The sequence below is a fragment of the Stegostoma tigrinum genome, chromosome 12 (assembly GCF_030684315.1).
Source record: "Stegostoma tigrinum isolate sSteTig4 chromosome 12, sSteTig4.hap1, whole genome shotgun sequence".
Taxonomy (NCBI): domain Eukaryota; kingdom Metazoa; phylum Chordata; class Chondrichthyes; order Orectolobiformes; family Stegostomatidae; genus Stegostoma; species Stegostoma tigrinum.
This window is the reverse complement of record NC_081365.1, coordinates 67,033,664-67,052,189: the sequence shown is the minus strand read 5'-3', so window position 1 is coordinate 67,052,189 and position 18,526 is coordinate 67,033,664. Positions and strand designations below refer to the sequence as shown.

Sequence of the window (18,526 nt, the reverse complement as noted above, 5' to 3'; positions counted from 1 at the left end):
CATGTAGCCTGTTGCAACTCGTGTTAACTTACCAGATCTATCAAAACTTGATAGACTCCTTTCTGCTTAATGCTGACCTTGGAAAATGGACATGTTCACTTTGGGGTTGGTGCTCACTATGCTAGTTTCAGGAGCTGGCAGATCCAAACCAGTAAAGACTAAATATCGGGAGTCATACAAAGACAAGAGGTCAGCAATTCCACACCAGAAGAACTTTTAATTTTAAGTGGCCTTGATCAGATGCTGCAACCAGAGACATTAAAAATGTGATCATACCTTTCAACTAACTCAATTATTTTACAAAGTTGTTGTTTTAGGAAAAATACGAGTCACATTTCTGCACATAAAATAGCCTGGAATTCTAACGCCCCTCTTTTTAAAACTTCCCTCTAAGTGAACTACCGGTTAATTATCCTAGTTTTACGGCTAAACATCAAATTTAGTTTAACTTGTGAAGTACACTGGAAGATTCAACAATGTCAAAGATGCTAAATAATCACAAACTGATGTTGTGGGGAGATTGCCTGTAAAGCAGCTCGCTGGTGAGGGAGCTGGTTTGACTCAAGCGCGAGTACAGGGAGCGAAGCAGACTGGGCCTCAAATTAGAAATCGGCTCACGTACAGAGAGGCTGGCCAACACCGGAAGGGACTGGGAGGACTGGAAATTTAAGTCAAATTTAAAACAGAAGTGGCCATGACAGGATGGAGGTGGTAGGTGAAGGGTGACATGCTGTGAGAAGGCCAGTTAGTGGAGGGTATAACTGGAGCTAATCTTTCACACACATTTATATCTACTTACAGAGTTGCACATGACAAACAGATACTTCCTAACCCAAGCTAGTGTTAGCCAATCTCTTTTACTCAAACTATAAAGTAAGACTAAAGAGGAACCAAATGTCAGTTTTGAATCTGACAGCCTTAATATTTGTAACAAAAAGAAACTGTAAAAGGAGACAAAATGAAGGTGATATTTCCAGGGCTGATGATTCATTCCAGTCCTTCCAGTCCCCACTGGTTACGGAAGGGCTGAAGTACCAGCAGACACTGCATGTTCATTTTTCAGGTATACCTGGACGTGAAAAAGCAGTCATGTAGAATAACTCTCTGATGAAGGGTCTAGGCCCGAAACGTCAGCTTTTGTGCTCCTGAGATGCTGCTTGGCCTGCTGCGTTCATCCAGCCTCACATTTTATTATGTAGAATAACTGTCTACTTCCTGGATCTGCTGACAGGGACTGTGGCAAGGCCCAGGAGCTGTCTCACAAGGAGGCCTTTATGTGCCCACTCTCCTCTGCACTGGGTGGTCAAAGATCAAGAGACCTGATTTGAAATTCAGCCAGAACTTAAGGAGTAACCACTTCAGGTAATGAAGGAGGAGTTGTAACCTCAACCATCCTGTGTAAATATGAAACACTCACTGGTCCGGTTTGCAGAAATGACAGGAAGTCTCCAAGTCTATGAATCAGCAACATTCTGTTGCACTGAGACTGATATGAGCAACACCCTTAGTGTCAAAGCCCCTGCGTACTAAGGGAAACTTGCTAGGAGGGAGCTTTATGTAGGGTCACCTCGATCCTCTGGACAGCTGGGGGTGATGCTGCTCAAAGAGTAAGGGACAGGGAGACAGGGGTATAAAAGAGGGATTAAAGGAGATTCAGAGGTGGGGACTGTAGTCTAAATATGGCTCGTTACTGGGCATCGGAGGGATGTATCAACCTGAAATTATTGTTAGTCTTTGGTAGTGGATTTTCCTGGTTGCTTTGGATAGGAGGTGCCATCTTATGGGGCAGCTGGAACCATCCACACAGTTTTCTATTAGATCCCCCTATTGAAAAGAAAGAAGCCTTTCCACAGGCAGCTTCAGCTGTCCTGGGCCAGACAATGGGAAAGGGAAAGACACACACTTATACACCCTCAAGTGCCATCTCCCAGCTTTTGCTTTCTTTCTTCCTCTCACCTCCAAGTAAGAGGCCATAGCCCACTTTCCTAAGTACCCTCCTCAGTGCTGAAAACAAATCTCTCCCTCTCCCTTCTTCACAACAGAAGTTGTGAATGTCTTCTCACTGATGTCAATGTTGTTGACTCTTCCTTCCCCTCTCCTCCCCCAAAACTGGAGATCGGCAAAAGTAAATAAAGGAAGCTACCTCCTTCCAAGTTCCTTCACACTCCTACTTCAGGCTACAGCAGCAGCAGCATCTCCTCACCTGTCAGCAATAAGGATTCTTTCCCAGGAAATCAGAAGATAAATCTGGAGTCAATCTTTACACACTTGTACACATTCACAATGGAAGCAGACACCACCTAAGCCCCCCACAGTCTGTCCGTATCCATTACAGCATAGAGTGCAAGCGAATTCCCTGTAATGCCTTCCAGCTACACATAATTCAGTACGCTTTAAATCAGCAAAGAGAAAAGGACTGGACTAATAATTCTGGGCATCAGTCCCAGTGATCTCTGTCATGCAGCAATCAATGCATCACCAAACAGAAAACACATCTTATCAAAGGTTTTGGTCTTACATACATTAGGACATTTTGCAAGAATACAAATTAGAGGGAAAACCAGCATTTCTACTGTTAAGGGAGGTTTTCTGGTTTGCAAGCGGACTCTGACTGATAGAAGTTTTGCCATGAAAACTGTAACGAGAATTGACAGACAATTGCTTTATTTGCATTTGAAACCAGGCAGATTATCCCTGATTGGTCAGGGAAGTGCCTGCATTGCTCTCTTGCTTGGCAAAACTTAAGTTCTGCTCCGTACGCAATGTGATATCCTTCATGCACATTTTTACATTTGCAAGAGATCATCTTTTCTGGATGAATCTTCACACCGGGGCACATCCTTGCTGCATCCACTCGAACTACAGTGTGGCCTTCGACAAACAAGCAAAGACTCAGAGCTGATCCTGCAATTTAAACCGAGGCATGAACTTTATCTGCAGCTATAAACTGCTGAGTCCAAAATGGGTGATACTTGGTATTTAAGAAAAACACCGGAGTTTTCACTGCAGAATTGCCACTTCGCCATTGCTTCTCAGAGTGGGATATCTGATGCCAAATGGATTGCAGCAAGTCAAGAAAGCTCACCGTCACCATTGAGGGCAATCAGATATATACAAAAGACGGCCACATCTCATGGAATGAATAAAAAGAAATTGATCAAGTGGACACGGCTCTTCATTTGTTTCAAATTGATCAAAACTATCTTCAATTTGTATTTTCAAAAATCCTCCAAGTTCCCAGAACTTCAGTGGGACACCTGAAAGAGAGGGGTAGAACACCCCAAATGGTCATACTCACCTCAATAAATACAGAGAACTGTCTCCCTGTGGGAAGGGGTAAGAACTGCTGAAGAGACTGCAAAGGCAGAGTTAGGGCCTTGGAGATTGGTGCGAGCTCCCCAAACCCCCAGGGAGCTTTGATTGACATACAAGTATCAGATGCATTTCTAACAGGAGACAGGAATGGTAGCAGGCCAGCAAGCTCCTCAGATTTGCTCTGAGCCTCATCCCTTCATAATCTTAATAGTGTATCCATGTTTCTGTCCCAGTGTTGAAAACTCCAATTGTGCTACAACTCTACAACCTACAAAAAAAAGTGATGCAAAACATCCATGAATGCAGGAATATTGTTTGACCGTTAAAGAGCTCTGCTTCTCCCTTTTTAAAATGCAGCCGTTTCTTCCCAATACCACAGAAGATCAGAAGCTCACATCTCTAACAATGCTAAACATCACACATCACAGCTGGCAACTTAACTCCTCCTGAAGCACAACTCAGAAGAGAGCCAAAATGTGCTACAGATAGCGCAGGCCATTGTGGCTTCAAGTGGTTAGATGGTCTAAGGCCCTCAGCGCATAGACAACTTCTTCTGAAATCACCTTAACTGTTTCGTCATACTACACTGCTTGTTCTTCATACGCAATGTGCCTTGTCCTCTTAACAGGCAAAGTAACTCAGTCTGCATTCCACAAGCTCTATTCAATTAAACTTAACAAGACTGGGGTGCTTGCTATTATGCATATGTTATCCTGTCAGTAGAAAATGAACAGCATTAGCTGCTCATTATACTTGCATTCGTCCAGAGACTTTCTACGGATGTTTTCCCTGGACCTTACTATAAATTAGTCAAAATTATGTGGTGTCCTCTAGAGGAACTAGGATCAGTGTGAACAGGGAAAGTTGCTCCTTAACCAATCAGACTGGAGAAGCCTTACTAAAGGCACCAATCTAAACCTGGAAATGCAGGTTTAAAAAAGTGAGTTCAATACCAAATAAAGTCAAAGCAAAAGTAAAATGGGATTGAGGAGGATAATGGTGGAAATCTTTTATAGAACATATATTGTTTTTCAAGTCTGAAACAACAGACATAATCTTAAGGAATGTATCTTTATTGTTGTAAACACTATGCTTCAGTTTGACAGTTAGCAAGAAGTAGCACACTATTAAAAATTCACTTGGATAAGCCCCAGCTTACTCCAATGAGGTTGGTGTCGTTTCTTTCATGTAAAATTGGGCAATTTTTTTTTCTTATTAGGTGCCACAAATAAGTTACGTAATCAGTCGCTAAGAACACAGTATGCCAATCAGCATTTTCTCCCCTTTCAATATGTACCAATGTCCTTTAAAATTGCAACATCTCCGCAGGCTCTTCACAAGAGAGTTAACAGCAACGTCAAGTTAAAGAAGCTACACAGACAGGAGACCAAACATTGAATAAAACAGGAATTGAGGAAAGGTGTTTCTATTCTTTAACAGTTTATATAAATGAAACAAAAAGGTCTTGTCACTGTAACAATTAGATACTACTCTGGGCAATGTCAAAAACCAACTTTAGTAGCACACTGCTATCATGTTCCACGTCTGTACGGATTGGCTTCCATCTCTGCTCATAATATGTTGGTGACGATCCCACAGGCAGAAATTGAAATGAGAGACTATTAGAAAAGACCCAACATCTGCATGATAAATTGCAAATTAGTAGACAACAGGTTTCAATTCCTTGTTGACAGCAATATCAATCTACTTCCTTCCTGAGCTGCCAATTTTAAAGATTATTTACAGTTATCAAAGATACACCACTAAATATTTTTTCATAACCTCATAAGAAATAGTTGAAATGTTATCGTTTTTCAGATACTAACTATGTCGTTTAGACAGCCATGTGAACCACCCCATATCTTAAGCCAAATGCCGCACAAATTATTTAGTATAAGACTGAATAATCAGATGTGTTCTGTCTTAGATGCTTCCAAGAAAACCGTGAAAACATAACGTAGCTGGTCTCAAAGAGATCACTATGTGATTTTGATTTTCTTTTGCTCACTGCACAGCTACCTCCAACTTCTTTTCAAATAGCATTCAACAAGGTACAACAACGACAGGATGTATGAATGATAAGTACTTGGGCAGCTGGGGCACTATAGTAGCAAGACTGGGGAACTGGTTAATGGACAGGGGAAGAGAGTTAGAATACATTATACAGTTTCAAGTCAACAGGCCGACCAGGGGAATGCCACAACTATCAGCAGTGAGCCCACAACTACTTGCAATCCACATTCACAACTTAAATAAAGAAGTCGTGAATCGTGTGTCTATGCTTGCTAAAAATACAGAGCTCAGTGGGAATGTAAGCTGTGAGGAGGGCTCAAAGAGACTGCACCGAAATATAGGTGGTGAAGAAAGTGGGCAACAAGGTAATTAGGACAGAAAAGCAGAATTTGTTTAAAGTATGAAAATACACAAGTTCACACTGGGATACAATAACAAGGGCTGGGGCTCTTTGGCACATTAGAAATGTTCCACAGGCCCTGGTTCAAGTCCCACCTACTCGAGAAGTGTATCATAACATGTCTGAGTAGATTGATAAAAATAACTGCAAATAACAAGGAAGTTGAGCTAACAACTGCATCAGGCTTTTGAGAGATCACACCAAGAATGATATGTACAGTTTTGGTTTCCATATCCAGGAAGGATATATTTGTCCTGGAGGAGATACAGCAAACGTTCACTAGATTAACTGCTGGGATGACAGAGCTGTCCTATGATAACAGGCTCAATTAATTGGGTCTGTACGCACTAGAGTTTAGAAGAATCAGGGTTGATCAGACTGGAACATTACCAAGGAGACTGACAGGGTAAACATACTCTGACTAGGAAATCTAGAACATGACTCTCAGTCTCAGAATAAAGGAGTCCAACATGTAGGATTGAGAGGAGACATTCCTTCAGGGGTTTGGGAATCTTTAGAATGATTCAGCACAATGGGGCTGTGGCTGCACAGTTGATACTATAGTCAAAGCTGGCAGAGTCTTCTTTCACTCTCTTGGGCAACCTAGGGATTTGGGGGTGGGGGGGGGGGGGAGAGGGGGAGTGTAGCTGACACAGGCAATCAGCACTAATCACAATGAATGGCACAGCAGATTCAGGTGACTGTTCCTAAGCAAAAGGAGCTTCCTCTTTGTATAATAAAGCAAAGGCACAAAAAGTTTACCAAAAACGCTTTCACCATCCTAGTGCTTTCGATCTGCTTCTACTATAACCAAATTGTGATCAAAAGATTACTGTTTCATTGGGAACAAAGAAATGGATAAATAGGAAGAAATACATTAAAGGAATATCAATAAAAGAAATAATCATAGCTATGAGAAATTATGACATGCTGGAAAGGTCATTAAATGAAGACCCACAAATTGAACTGAAGAACAAAAGTAGTCCATCATGCTGTGTAGAGTGTACCTATGGATCCCAAAAAGAGTCAAAAGGAGACACGAGCAAATCCGCAGACCATCTGCTGAAAATGCAGAAGTAATTCCAAGGGATTTCAACTATCTTAACAGATATTGGGATAATTATAAATGTTGGAGGGCACAGAATTCTGAAACTGCATGGAGGGAGAACTATTTTTGGCTAGTACGCAGTAAGTGTAACAAAAGAAGGGCAATTTGGGCCTTAGTATAAATGAATGAATCTGGGTCGATGGAAAGGTTGTCAGTGGGTTAGTAATTTCTGATCATACCAGTAAATTGCGAAGATTCACAGTAGTTATGGAAAATAATGAAGACAGTGAGAATAGAAGTTTCAAACCAGGGAAAAGGTTCATTTCGAAAAGCTGAGGTGTGATTTGGCAAAAGTGGATCTGAAGTAGTTACAAGTAAGTAAAGCTCAATTCAAGTGGAGGAGGCATCCAAGAACAATCAAATATATTCACACAAAGACAAAAAGGTGGCCCTCACAAATCCAGACTCCTTGGATGGATGTCAAAGATTAGATCGAGTAGAAGGTTAAAAGAACAGAGAAAGCTAACATCATGCTCAAGCTATGAAAAGGAGCTGCCAGTGTAACAATGGTACTGCACAATGTATCCTGTACAAAAAAATGTTTAAAAGAGTTCATATCAGTTTGAAATTTACTTTGCTCCTTGACAGCAGTCCCTCTTGCTCCTTCTTTCTCCCTCTTCCCCCCGTGGCATCCAATGCTCCAACAGACCTCTCAACACTCCAGCCAAAAAGGAGGCTGGCACAGGTGTTGGTCTCCCCAGTGTAGGCCCCAGCAGAGTCACCAATGTGGTTTACAGAAGGAAATCTACCATCCTTACCCGGTCTGCCCTAGATGTGACTCCACAATTACAGCAATATGGTTAATCCTTCACTGTTCTCTGGTTAATTAGAATGCCTTCATTCCTGAAACATTTAAAAAGGAAATCGCTCAGCCTGCATGAAATGTATTCCAGGCTACTAACAGAGGCAAAATAGCAAATACCAAAGGACTGCTAAAAGTAACATTATTGTTTATAAAGTAAGGACAGAATAGTTCGACAATCCAGCCAGCCTAGCACGCAAGTTAACAAATTACTGGAAGAAAATTGTGTGATTATAAATTGTCATTTGAGGGGCACAGGTTATTGAAAGGCAGTCAGCAAGGATTCGATAAGAGAGGGTTGTATCTGCCTAAATTACGATATTGTTTTAAAGCAAATAACAAAGGAAGTTGAAGAATGCAAGTAGTCCACAAGTATTTTCACAAGGTTGCCGTCAAGGTCTCCTGCATGACAGACTGGTCAGAAAATTTAGAACCCACAGGATCCAAAAAGAAGTGGATCAGAAGTTGGATCGAAAAATCAATTCAGTTGCAGAGACAGAGTTATGGTCAACAGGCATCTTTGTGACTGGAAGGTTACCACCTTTGAGATCCTGCACAGCTTCAATGCTGGGCTTCTGGCAGTTTATGGTAACGCAATGATTCAGACTTGAATGCAAGTAGTATTATTAAGCAATATTCACAGAATGCAAAAATTAGCCACATGGCTAATAATGGTTGATAATGGAGGAGAAATTATGAGATAACTGGATTGATTGGGTGGGTGGAATTGCAAAATTTAGAATTCAGAGCAAAGCATTGAGGGGTGATGCACCAGGGGGAAATAAACAAGGCATGGGAATACACATGGAGTGAAAACCTTGAAGCAAATTTTCACAGACATCTTCAGGTTGCAGGACCAGTCACTCAGGATTTCAAGAGGGTATGCAGGATACTTCCCCTTTTTTGCTCAAGGTCTCCAGAATAAAAGCAGGGAGGTTATACTAGAATTGCACAGAACACTGGCTAGACAGCCGCCAAAGTATTCCATACTGTTCTGGTCATGGCATTACAAGTAGAAAGTAATCATGGGAAGAGGCACTATAAACATTCACGGGGGCTCTGTAAGAAATGGGGCATTTTGGCTGTGAAGAAAGACCGGACACGGTTGAGGTTGTTTACCTTGGAAAAAGCACTTATAGGGAGATTAAGTGAGGTTTATAAAATTATGAGGGATCTTGCAGCGAATAGGAAGGGCTTATTTCCATTAGCTGAGGGATAACAGCAGGGGACATAGAGACGCTGTAACCTACAGGTCTATAGAACAAAAATTGCAAGGCAGGAATTAACTGGATGCCTTTTATAATCAGCTGCTGCATACATAATAGGCCAAATGATCACCTCCTATATCATGAATCTCTCTATCGTTTTATCATTAATGAAAACCTGTGGACTGCAGACTAACATATTCCATGTAGACTTCTGATGTTGATTCTACGATCCTAAAATTAAGGAAGACATCCTGATGACATATTACACAGATGTCATGCAAACTGATGACGTACAACAGGTTGCGCACTGCACCAGTTGAGAGATCTGTCATTTAAATAAGTTTGAAATATAACTCTGGATAAAAAAGCTCCTCATTTGATTTTCAAAATATTAAAACACAATCACTTCATAACAAACCAACTCATTTTACATAAGTATACACACTCTTGGGTGCAAGATTTGTTTATTGATGGGTGTCTATTGGACTGGAACCAGTAAGACTGTTTTCCCATCACCATAAAAGGGCGAGAAGCTTTAAACAGAGTTAACACAAGCTGTCACAAAAAATAAGGAGCTGTTGATCCAGGAAACAAAGTGAGACGGGATTATATATGATGTGCAAATCTTCTTTAAAAATAGAAGACGTGTGTGGAAATTAAAGGTAGTCATACCATTAATTAAACTTAATCTGGTCGGCTATTTACATATCCCCATTCCAGATTCATTTCCAGCTGTTTACGACTGCTCAACATTGTTTACTGTACAGGATGAGAAAAGGCTTACGTTATGAACTAAAAGCATATGGAATTTCACAATAAAGGCTCCTTCCCCTCCCAACCCACACATCCAAGAACAATTAATTACCAAAGAACAAATTCAAATTCTGGGGGATAATACTCTTACTGCACCTGCATATCTTAAACATATTTGATAAAATTGCACACTCCATCCCACAAATTATGTCCAGAATCCTGGAGTACATAATGTTGCAATCTGTCCCAGAGTGCTGAACTTTTACCCTTGTTAGAAATCGCAGAATTTTCACCGATTATCAGGAATGCTATCCAAGGTGTTCTGGAGACTGAATCGACAAGTGTAGGTAAGGTTAGCAGGTTGTTTGTGTAATTAGACACAAGTTCAAATTAAAGCAGTATGGATGCTGCCTAAGGTGATGGTGAATGATGTTTGGTTCTATGCCAGATCATGGGCTGAACAGTATCAATGTACAATAACAGGCTATTCCAGTCATCAGGAATTCACATGAGTTGACATTTATCATTATTTTAATCAATCTGGATGGATCTGTCCCACCTCTGGCACAAGTGGGACATGAACCCAGATCTCCTAGCATCTTCCAGATTTTCAAAATTTAAAGACACTACTACTGCTCTGCAAGAGCACTTAATTTACAGTCAAAGCAATTTTAATACAAGGCATTTTAATAGGGCAACCTTACCAAATGCATGAGTATTTTGTTATGTTAAGCTTGGTCTCAGAACTGTAATGAAGGCTTGTGATGTTGGTAGACCAGCAGCTAAGACAGGTGAGTGAGTACAGGAGTAAATGGGTAGGCAGGATGCAACATGCATTATGATGGTGGCAGAGTTTTGAGTTTAAAATTGCGGAGGATGGGACACCAGACAAGACAGCACTGATATATAGTAGAATCTGAAGGATGGCCATTTCAGCAGCAGACTCAACAAAGTAGACTGGCAACTTCACCATACAGGAAGCGGGATAGCATCTGTGACAGATAGATTATGGGACTAGAAGCACAATTTAGATTCAAGGAACACTCTGAGGTTGCACATTTCCAGCCAGAGGAGTCCAAGAAGAAAGTTCAACCCAATAAGGCAACAGGTTTTAAATGGAGGGCAAGGTAAAAACAATGGTTTTGGTTTTTGAATAGTTAACAGAATGCAGTCAAAACAGAGGCAGAGGCAGTGAAGGGATCAGGATCGGTGGGAATGAGATAGGGCTAGCAAGGAGTTCACATGGAGACCAGTTAGGGGTGAACGCAAATGTTAACCTGTCAAATTACACTCTCTGGATTGTGGCACTGATGGTACAATGTAGGTAAAGAACTGGAGGGAGGCCTAGGGAATGGCGTGGATTATGGAAGATTAACAAAGTGAAGCTTCTTTTCTTTGACTTGAGGTGACCTTGTTAAGTCTTCAAATATCTATAGAGTCTTGAAAATAAAATATTAGGACATTGTCCAAAGTAGCCTTTCAGCAGAAAACTAGAACGCAGACATTAATTGTGTGCTCCTGTCCTGGAACCTGAACACATAACCCTCTACATAAAAGGGTGTGCTACCAACAGAACCAAATTGACAATTCAGGTTATATTTCTAAATTCTGAACTTTTATACACAAGCCTGTCTAGAAATGCACTTTGTTTCATATCCCAGCCACAAAAATCAAACAAACCTTTGCCTAGAAACACTGGCTTCACATGGAGATTATTTTATTGCAGAACACTATCCACAAAATGCTACTCATTTGGATTTTTAAAAATCCAAGTAAGAGCAAACCAATGCATAAAACAAGTACAAATTACAGATATTAGCATAATTCTGGATTCACTGTAGAGCCACTGATGTTCCACAAACTTGCCTTAACAACATGCATACAATTATAGCTGTAAATAATTAGGAAAATCTTACATACACTCTGCTGAAAATCACATAACAGCTTAATCCTTCTGGAATTGAACCACAATTCACGTCACTTTTGTTTTTTTGATTCACTGTTATCCAATTTCATGAGCAGAAACTTCAACTGCTGGCACAAACGTTTGTGCATCTATTTACTAATTGTGATTCAAACACTAGATTGATTTACTTAATTAATGCTGACTACACATCTCAGCCAAAACACAAATCTTGGCCAACTACTGCATAGGTGATATACGACAAGACCGCATGCCAAGGTGATTATTCAACAGGAATCTGTATTCAATAGATATGTAAGTATACAAATTACCAAACAGCCATGTTGAGGGAAATATTCGAACAAAGAACATAAATCTTGGAATCTCCTTTCTCAGTGCACTTGTACATCTCTGGTACCTTAGAAAATTAACGGTTAAGACACACACTTATTCTCTCCTCCTTTTTCTTCCGTTTGAAGAACCAAAAGGTTGCTTCCCAATCCTGTCTGGACTGGAGCCGGAGGCCTGTAAGATGATCACGGTCAAACTGCCTGAAGTTTTCAGGCCACGCAACTTCACTACACGCTTCAACATCCACATCAAAGGCACAGGTCTGGCTCAGCTTTTGTCTTACTGTCTTCATAGTGGTCCGTGGCCAGACCCAGGGATTTATTGAGAGATGTCCCATGAACCTATCTGAGCTTAGCAGTTTAAGGGGGGACTGGCTCAATCTACAAAACAAAAACAAGCCATTTGGGGTGATAGTAATCAAATAAGAAACTTAAAAGATGCGCGACAATAATTCTTGGCAGGCATTGTCCTGTTCTAACCAAGATATTAAAAACGGCTCAGGTTAATAGATTTTGTGGCACATCCTGAAGTTGAGAGCCTATGCCTGGGTTAGCTTGGCACAGCTTCTCCCATTAAATGCTTGTTACACACGACCCCACTGTCACTCCCGCTTCATTTAACATCAGCTCCATAGTTTTCTAAATAAAAACCAAAAGAACTGCGGATGTTGTAAATCAGGAACAAAAACAAAGATGCTGGAAAAGCTCAGCAGGTCTGGCAGCATCTGTGAAGGAAAAAAAGAGTTAACGACCCTTCCTCAGAACCAGGATCCTTAACTTTAACTGTTTTTTCCTTCACAGATGCTGCCAGACCTGCTGAGCTTTTCAAGCAACTTTGTTTTTGTTCCATATTTTTCTACTCTTTTCTCCCTCGTGTTTATCTCACTTCTCTAAAATCCATCTATACTAACCACCTAACAGTATCACTGGCTTCTTGCGTTCTGAGAAACTGTGTACATACACAATCATTACCTAATGATCTCTGCTGTAGGTGTGCATGTGCAGAACTGAAATGATACATTATCAGCAAAAATTTGTTCTGACAACGGGTGTACTCTAGTCACTTAACTCCCTCCCCCAAACAGCATCAGCTCACCCTTCCCTCCAGATGCTGAATGAAGCAGGGTGCTTCCACTTGTTTATGCTTCAAATGAGAAACTTCAAATTAGTATTGGCAGGTTGAGGCTTTTTTTTTCGATCCACAATCCATCATTGCTTACTGTCTAGGTTGACATGTCTGGTTTAGCATGGTGTTCCAGGACCACACCTCCTTCTGGAGATGTTGACATTATGGTAATGTCACTTGAGTAATACAAAGGCTCAGGATAATGTTGAGAACATCGTTCAAATTTCACACCGACAGCTGGTGGAATTTGAGTTCAATTAATTCAAATCTGGAATTATAAAACTAGTCTCATTGATGATCATGATAACCACTGGCAATGATCGACCATCATAAGAAGCCAGAGATAATAGGAACCGCAGATGCTGGAGAATCCGAGATGAGGGGTGTAGCCTGAAACATCAGCTTTTGTGCTCCTAAGATGCTGCTTGGCCTGCTGTGTTCATCCAGCTCCAAACCTTGTTATCATAAAAAGCCATCTGGTTCACTAATGTCCTTTAGAGAAGGGAATCTGTTGCCCTTGTCTGGTTTGGGCTATGTGGGACTTCAGACGCAAAGCAGCATGGTTGGCCCATTTCAGGGGGCATTTAAGTGTCACTCAGTTCAAGGGCAATTAGGGATGAACAACAATTGCTGACCTATCCAGTGATACTTCACATCCATGTGAGAGCAAAGAATATTGTGGCAACCGCAAGCATCTGCAAATTTAAGATACATAACATATTGGCTAAATGAGGATCTTTCACGGGTCCCCAAAAGTTGCCACAGGCAGGCAGCAATATGAGTGATGAGACCGAGTTAAGACCAAGGCTATTGATACCTGCCGACATTAAATCATGGCAGTGAACTTTCAGGTCTACACATCGTAGCTAGAGTCACAGCTGTACAGCATCGAAACAGGCCCTTTGGTCCAACTCGTCTGTGCTAAGCAGGTACTCTAAATTACACCAGTTCCATTTGGTAGCATTTGGACCATATTACTCGAAACAATTCCTATTCATATACCCATCCATATGCATTCTAAATATTGTAATTGTACCAGCTTCCACCAGTACCTCTGGGAGTTGATTCCGTACACATTTTTCTGTGTGAAAAGTTGCCCCTTAGGTCCCCTTTAAATCTTTCCCCTCTCACTTTAAAGCTATGCCTGCTGGTTTGGGCTTCCGTTACCTTGGGGAAAAGACCTTGATTACTTACTCTATCCATGTCCTTCATGATTTTATAAACTTCTATAAGGTCACCCCTCAGCTTCTGATGCTCCAAGTAAAACTGCCACAGCCTATTCAATTCAAACCCTCCAACCCTAGCAACATTCTTGTAAATCTTTTCTGAACCCTTTCAAGTTTAACAACTTCCTTCCTACAGCAGGGAGACCAGAACTGCATGCAGTATTCCACAAGTGGCCAAATCAATGTCTTGTACAGTCGTATCATGTCCTCCAACTCCTCTCTTCAATGCACTAACCAATAAAGTGAAGCATACCAAATGTCTTCTTTCACCATCCTATTTACCTGCGACTCCACTTTCGAAGAACTATGAATCAGACCTCCAAAATCTGTTCGGCAACACTACCAATAAAGGTATAAATTCCCCCTCTCATTTGCCTTAGCAGAAAATACGATCTCAGTCTACTAGATTAAACTCCACCTGCCACTCCACGGCTCACCTGATCAGGCCTGAAAAAATTTAACGTGGGCCTTCAGTGATTCACTACAATTCCCAGATCTTAAAGTTCTTAAACCAAATACATCAAAGGAGGGTCTAGGCCCCAAAACATCAGCCTTTCTGCTCCTCCGATGCTGCTTCACCTGCTGTGTTCATCCAGCTCTATACCTTGTTATCTCAAATTGTACTGTCACTGCTTCAATATCATGCACCGGACATCAGGCATCGTGAAGTTTTTTTTCCGGTAAACCCCCAGGGTCCAGCTACAGCAATGAGAGCCTGCAGCAGATCACAGAATCGGTAGCAATATCCTTGTACACACAGCGCCGTTTATAGCCCTACAGAAGTACTCACACAGTAATTCTGGAACTGAAAATGGTTCTCCACGTGTTTTGCGCCTGCAACTGTCACTAATTTGAAACTCTATTTGCCTATTTTAATCGCTGCTTAAAGAAAAGGAATGCTTTCGTAAAATATCTCGGTTACCAACATGAATACGACCAGAACTCTGAATAGACGGACGCCTTACTGCAACGTCGAAAGCCAGTATTCATCCCAGTACCAAATTTAAACCTGCCTGCGTATTTATCTTCTGCATAAACGCACGATTTTCTGTTCCCACCGCCAGAGGAGAAACGTGCTTTGCTGTGTTAACTTGCAGATCCTGCCCATGTGCTAGCCCACGCTGCTACTGCAGCACAGCGGCATGCCCCGGAGCGCAAACTGAACCAAAGGCACAAAACAAAACACTCACCGAGACACCTTCACATAAGGAGGCAGGGATACCCGCCCCCCCGCCACCCTCAACACACCCCGGCAACTTTTACCCCGGGCTGGCAAACTGCAATAGACCGTCCAAGAAAAAAAAAATCACACTGACACACATGGTCAACGCCATTAAACAAAGTCCTTGAGCCCGTTTGCTGCTCAGCTTTGAACAGGTTCCCTCCCGCTCTCCCAGTCTGGGGGGGGGGGGGGGGAGAGAAGAGGGGGGGGGGGGGGAGAGAAGAGGGGGGGGGGAGAGAAGAGGGGGGGGGGGAGAGAAGAGGGGGGGGGGAGAAGAGGGGGGGGGGAAGAGAAGAGGGGGGGGGGAGAGAAGAGGGGGGGGGGAGAGAAGAGGGGGGGGGAGAGAAGAGGGGGGGGGAGAGAAGAGGGGGGGGGGAGAGAAGAGGGGGGGGGGAGAGAAGAGGGGGGGGGGAGAGAAGAGGGGGGGGGAGAGAAGAGGGGGGGGGAGAGAAGAGGGGGGGGGAGAGAAGAGGGGGGGGAGAGAAGAGGGGGGGGAGAGAAGGGGGGGGGGAGAGAAGGGGGGGGGAGAGAAGAGGGGGGGGAGAGAAGAGGGGGGGGAGAGAAGGGGGGGGGGGAGAGAAGAGGGGGGGGGAGAGAAGAGGGGGGGGGAGAGAAGAGGGGGGGGGAGAGAAGAGGGGGGGGAGAGAAGAGGGGGGGGAGAGAGAAGAGGGGGGGGGAGAGAAGAGGGGGGGGAGAGAAGAGGGGGGGGGAGAGAAGAGGGGGGGGGGAGAGAAGAGGGGGGGGGGAGAGAAGAGGGGGGGGGGAGAGAAGAGGGGGGGGGAGAGAAGAGGGGGGGGGAGAGAAGAGGGGGGGGGAGGAAAGAGGGGGGGGGGAGAGAAGAGGGGGGGGAGAGAAGAGGGGGGGGGAGAGAAGAGGGGGGGGAGAGAAGAGGGGGGGGAGAGAAGAGGGGGGGGAGAGAAGAGGGGGGGGGAGAGAAGAGGGGGGGGAGAGAAGAGGGGGGGGAGAGAAGAGGGGGGGGGAGAGAAGAGGGGGGGGGAAGAGAAGAGGGGGGGGAAGAGAAGGGGGGGGGGAGAGAAGAGGGGGGGGAGAGAAGAGGGGGGGGAGAGAAGAGGGGGGGCGGCGGGGGGGGGAAGAGAAGAGGGGGGGCGGCGGCGGGGGGGGAGAGAGAAGAGGGGGGGGGCGGCAGCGGGGGGGGGAGAGAGAAGAGGGGGGGCGGCGGCGGCGGCGGGGGGGGGGAGAGAAGAGGGGGGGCGGCGGGGGAGAGAAGAGGGGGGGCGGCGGGGGGGGGAGAGAAGAGGGGGGGCGGCGGGGGGGGGAGAGAAGAGGGGGCGGGGAAGAGGTCGTGTGGGGGGGCACGGGGGGAAGGGTCGTCGTGTGGGGGGGCACGGGGGGAAGGGTCGTCGTGGGGGGGGCACGGGGTCGTCGTGGGGGGGGCAAGGGGTCGTCGTGGGGCGGGCAAGGGGTCGTCGTGGGGGGGGGGAAGGGGTCGTCGTGGGGGGGGGGAGAAGGGTCGTGGGGGGAGGGAAGGGTCGTCGTGGGGGGGGCACGGGGGGTGGGGGGGCACGGGGGGTGGGGGGGGCACGGGGGGCGGGGGGGGGGTGGGGGGGCACGGGGGGAAGGGGGGGCACGGGGGGAAGGGGGGGCACGGGGGGGCACGGAGGGAACGGGGGCACGGGGTCGTCGTGGGGGGGCACGGGGTCGTCGTGGGGGGGGCACGGGGTCGTCGTGGGGGGGGCACGGGGTCGTCGTGGGGGGGGCACGGGGGGAAGGGGGGGCACGGCGGGAAGGGGGGCACGGGGGGAAGGGGGGCACGGGGTCGTCGTGGGGGGGGCACGGGGTCGTCGTGGGGGGGGAAGGGGTCGTCGTGGGGGGGGAAGGGGTCGTCGTGGGGGGGGAAGGGGTCGTGGGGGGAAGGGGTCGTGGGGGGGAGGGGGAAGGGGTCGTGGGGGGGAGGGGGGAAGGGGTCGTGGGGGGGAAGGGGGGAAGGGGTCGTGGGGGGGAAGGGGGGAAGGGGTCGTGGGGGGGAAGGGGGGAAGGGGGGGAAGGGGTCAAGGGGGGAAGGGGTCGTGGGGGGAAGGGGTCGTGGGGGGAAGGGGTCGTGGGGGGAAGGGGTCGTGGGGGGAAGGGGTCGTGGGGGGGAAGGGGGGGAAGGGGTCGTGGGGGGGAAGGGGGGGGAAGGGGTCGTGGGGGGGGAGGGGGGGAAGGGGTCGTGGGGGGGGAGGGGGGGAAGGGGTCGTGGGGGGGGGGAAGGGGGGAAGGGGTCGTAGGGGGGGGAAGGGGTCGTGGGGGGGGAGGGGGGGAAGGGGTCGTGGGGGGGAGGGGGGGAAGGGGTCGTGGGGGGGAGGGGGGGAAGGGGTCGTGGGGGGGAAGGGGTCGTGGGGGGGAAGGGGTCGTGGGGGGGAAGGGGTCAAGGGGGGGAAGGGGTCAAGGGGGGGAAGGGGTCAAGGGGGGGGAAGGGGTCAAGGGGGGGAAGGGGTCGTGGGAGGGGGGAAGGGTCGTGGTAGGGGGAAGGGTCGTGGTAGGGGGGAAGGGTCGTGGTAGGGGGGAAGGGGTCGTGGGGGGAAGGGGGTCGTGGGGGGAAGGGGGGTCGTGGGGGGAAGGGGGGTCGTGGGGGGAAGGGGGGTCGTGGGGGGAAGGGGGGTCGTGGGGGGAAGGGGGGTCGTGGGGGGGAAGGGTCGTGGGGGGGGAAGGGTCGTGGGGGGAAGGGTCGTGGGGGGGAAGGGTCGTGGGGGGGAAGGGTCGTGGGGGGGAAGGGTCGTGGGGGGGAAGGGTCGTGGGGGGGGAAGGGAGGGGGTGGGGGGGGAAGGGAGGGGGTGGGGGGGGAAGGGAGGGGGTGGGGGTGGAAGGGAGGGGGTGGGGGTGGAAGGGAGGGGGTGGGGGGGGAAGGGAGGGGGTGGGGGGGGAAGGGAGGGGGTGGGGGGGAAGGGAGGGGGTGGGGGGGAAGGGAGGGGGTGGGGGGGGAAGGGAGGGGGTGGGGGGGGAAGGGAGGGGGTGGGGGGGGAAGGGAGGGGGTGGGGGGGGAGGGAGGGGGTGGGGGGGGAAGGGAGGGGGTGGGGGGGGAAGGGAGGGGGTGGGGGGGGAAGGGACGTGGGGGGGGAAGGGTCGTGGGGGAAGGGGGGGAAGGGAGGGGGGGAGGGGG

The 18,526-nt window shown here is 46.9% G+C and overlaps 1 protein-coding gene across 3 annotated transcripts in view; it reads right to left on the bottom strand.

Annotated features, from left to right (window-relative positions):
• LOC125457055 (gamma-taxilin-like) overlaps window positions 1-18,526 on the bottom strand; it is an 85,988-nt gene that overhangs the window by 50,423 nt on the left and 17,039 nt on the right. The window contains exon 1 of one of the 3 annotated variants that reach the window (XM_059650391.1): window positions 9,519-9,548. The exons of 1 other annotated variant lie outside the window; for it this stretch is intronic. In XM_059650391.1, the coding sequence (XP_059506374.1) occupies window positions 9,519-9,521 (3 nt within the window). In that variant the 5' untranslated portion in view covers window positions 9,522-9,548. Of the gene's footprint in view, window positions 1-7,594; window positions 7,624-9,518; window positions 9,549-18,526 lie in introns of those variants that run through there. One more of the 3 variants, XM_059650392.1, reaches the window with a different exon arrangement.